The sequence below is a fragment of the Benincasa hispida genome, unplaced genomic scaffold, assembly GCF_027475165.1.
Source record: "Benincasa hispida cultivar pf3 unplaced genomic scaffold, pf3_genome.v1.1 HicScf986, whole genome shotgun sequence".
Lineage (NCBI taxonomy): Eukaryota > Viridiplantae > Streptophyta > Magnoliopsida > Cucurbitales > Cucurbitaceae > Benincasa > Benincasa hispida.
In genome coordinates, this window is record NW_028327137.1 from 1 (window position 1) to 2,040 (window position 2,040).

Here is a 2,040-nt window from a genome sequence, read left to right on the forward strand (position 1 = left end):
ATTCCTCTACATTGTAAGCCATTCTTCCAAACTGCATTACCATTTCGGATGGATTTTTCAGCTAAAAATAGTATATGTTTGCTATTATGAGACTAAGAGACTGTCGGTTTCCACTTGCAGGAAACAGATCATCAAGAGCATGCTAAGGAAGAATCCCGAACACAGACCGACGGTGAGTGATGTGATCTGGACTCTTTCAATGGCCAGTGGCCACTTTGTACATTAAGACCCCTTCTAATCTATGGCTTGATTTATAATTAGGCTGCTGAATTATTGAGGCATCCACATATGCAACCGTATGTCCTTCAATGCCGCAATACTTCAGCTAATATACTACCAATATATCCCTTACCTATCAACTCCAAGGATAAAACACCGCAAAAATCACCATCTAGCAAATTGAATAGTGGGCATGAGAACCGGGCCAAACCGAGCATAGCTTTCAACCTGCTGGAAAATATTGATCTGGTGGGGGGAAGTGGTGACATACATAATAGCAACTCATCAACCGATGAAAATATGTCATTAACAGCTATTTCAGAAGACATACTCGAGACAAAGATGGTGGATCCTACATCCTTTCCTGATGAAATATCCCCGTCAGATGCTGTTGATAGTCGGGCTGATGGGCTAACGAGCTCCTTGCCTGCGATATCGGCTTGCAATGGTGATAAACAGAATGGAGGAATTGTCGTCCAGTGTGCAGAAGCACCTGCCATCAAGATCTCCCCAGAAGATAATCCGAATTATTTGCAGAGAGAACCTGATTCGGAAAACTTTCAACAGTTACCAGAGGTTGACATTAAGACTGTAAACCTGCACGAACAGAAAATAAGTTGCAACAAACAGACTTCTAATGTAACTGGAATGAAGGCTGAGGAAGCTAGCGAAAGGAGCGTGAAATTATTGATGTCCTCTGTAGGCAGTGCCGAAAAGTCTGAATCGTCTGTTGATAAATGCTTACTGAACTCTGTTGATCAATTGAATGTTGAACCAAGAAGCTGCATAAAGCAGGAGAGCTTCAATGAGCATCCCGAAGATGGTTGTAGCAGCAACTGTTTAACATCTGAGAAAGAAACTACCAAAGAAAGTGCAGAGACAGATTGCTTGTCGTTGGAGAAGGAAACACACGCAGATTGTATGTCATGTGAGAGTACAAGCAATATACTTCCACGGAAAGATGAAATTCATGTGAACTCGGATGATATTAGTTGTTCCACGCAGATGATCGCAAATCAGCACAACAGGGCAGCAAGTGACATATCAGAACTAAGTACACAAACAGCATCAGGTGGTGATGATTTGAGAAGTACTGAATCAGAATATCCAAGTCAGCGAAGAGCCGATGCGCTCGAGTCCCTACTTGAGCTATGTGCACGGTTACTTAAGCAAGACAAACTCGAAGAGCTTGCTGGTGTGCTGAGTCCATTTGGAGAAGAAGCTGTATCTTCGAGAGAGACAGCGATCTGGTTGACAAAAAGCCTCATGTCGTCACAGAAATCTAACGAGGGATCTTCTTAGTATCCTAACATGTCTAAAAAGAAAAGAAAAAAAACAGAGATGTTCCGATTATTTATGCATATTTTGTACAATAAACTTAATTGCATTATATTTTTTTTTTCCAATATATTAATGTGCTCATTCTGTGTGGTTTTGTTTGAAGGATGTGAGAGTTTCATCTGTTGGAAGTTTGACTTTATAACATTGCTTTAAATGAAGAGAAACTCAAACTTTTGCCTTGCCTTGTATAGAAAATTTATATTTGCACATTATGGTTTGAATGAAGTTTGAATATACCATATTGAAAAAGCTTCATGCCTTCATTTCATTCAAAGTGATTTTTGGTTGCTTACAAACTCAAACTGGAAAGCGATCAATTTATTACACCATGTGTCCAAAAAACAAATCAAAACTGAGAAATAGAGAAGAAAAAAGGAAAAAAAAAAGAAAGAAACAACCCCATCAAGAGATGGAAAATGAAAAAGAATCACCCCATATTGATTTACTTTCCCCCTTCCTCAACTCTGCTAAACTCAGTTA

The 2,040-nt window shown here is 39.5% G+C and overlaps 1 protein-coding gene across 1 annotated transcript; it reads left to right on the top strand.

The window, feature by feature from the left end:
* The first annotated feature begins 11 nt into the window (after window positions 1–11).
* Window positions 12–1,739, top strand: LOC150029717 (serine/threonine-protein kinase Nek7-like). The gene is made up of 2 exons (XM_090310425.1): window positions 12–172; window positions 262–1,739. Exons 1-2 carry the CDS (start codon window positions 140–142, stop codon window positions 1,519–1,521), a joined length of 1,293 nt encoding a protein of 430 aa, XP_090166551.1. The 5' UTR covers window positions 12–139; the 3' UTR covers window positions 1,522–1,739.
* The last annotated feature ends 301 nt before the right edge of the window (window positions 1,740–2,040 follow it).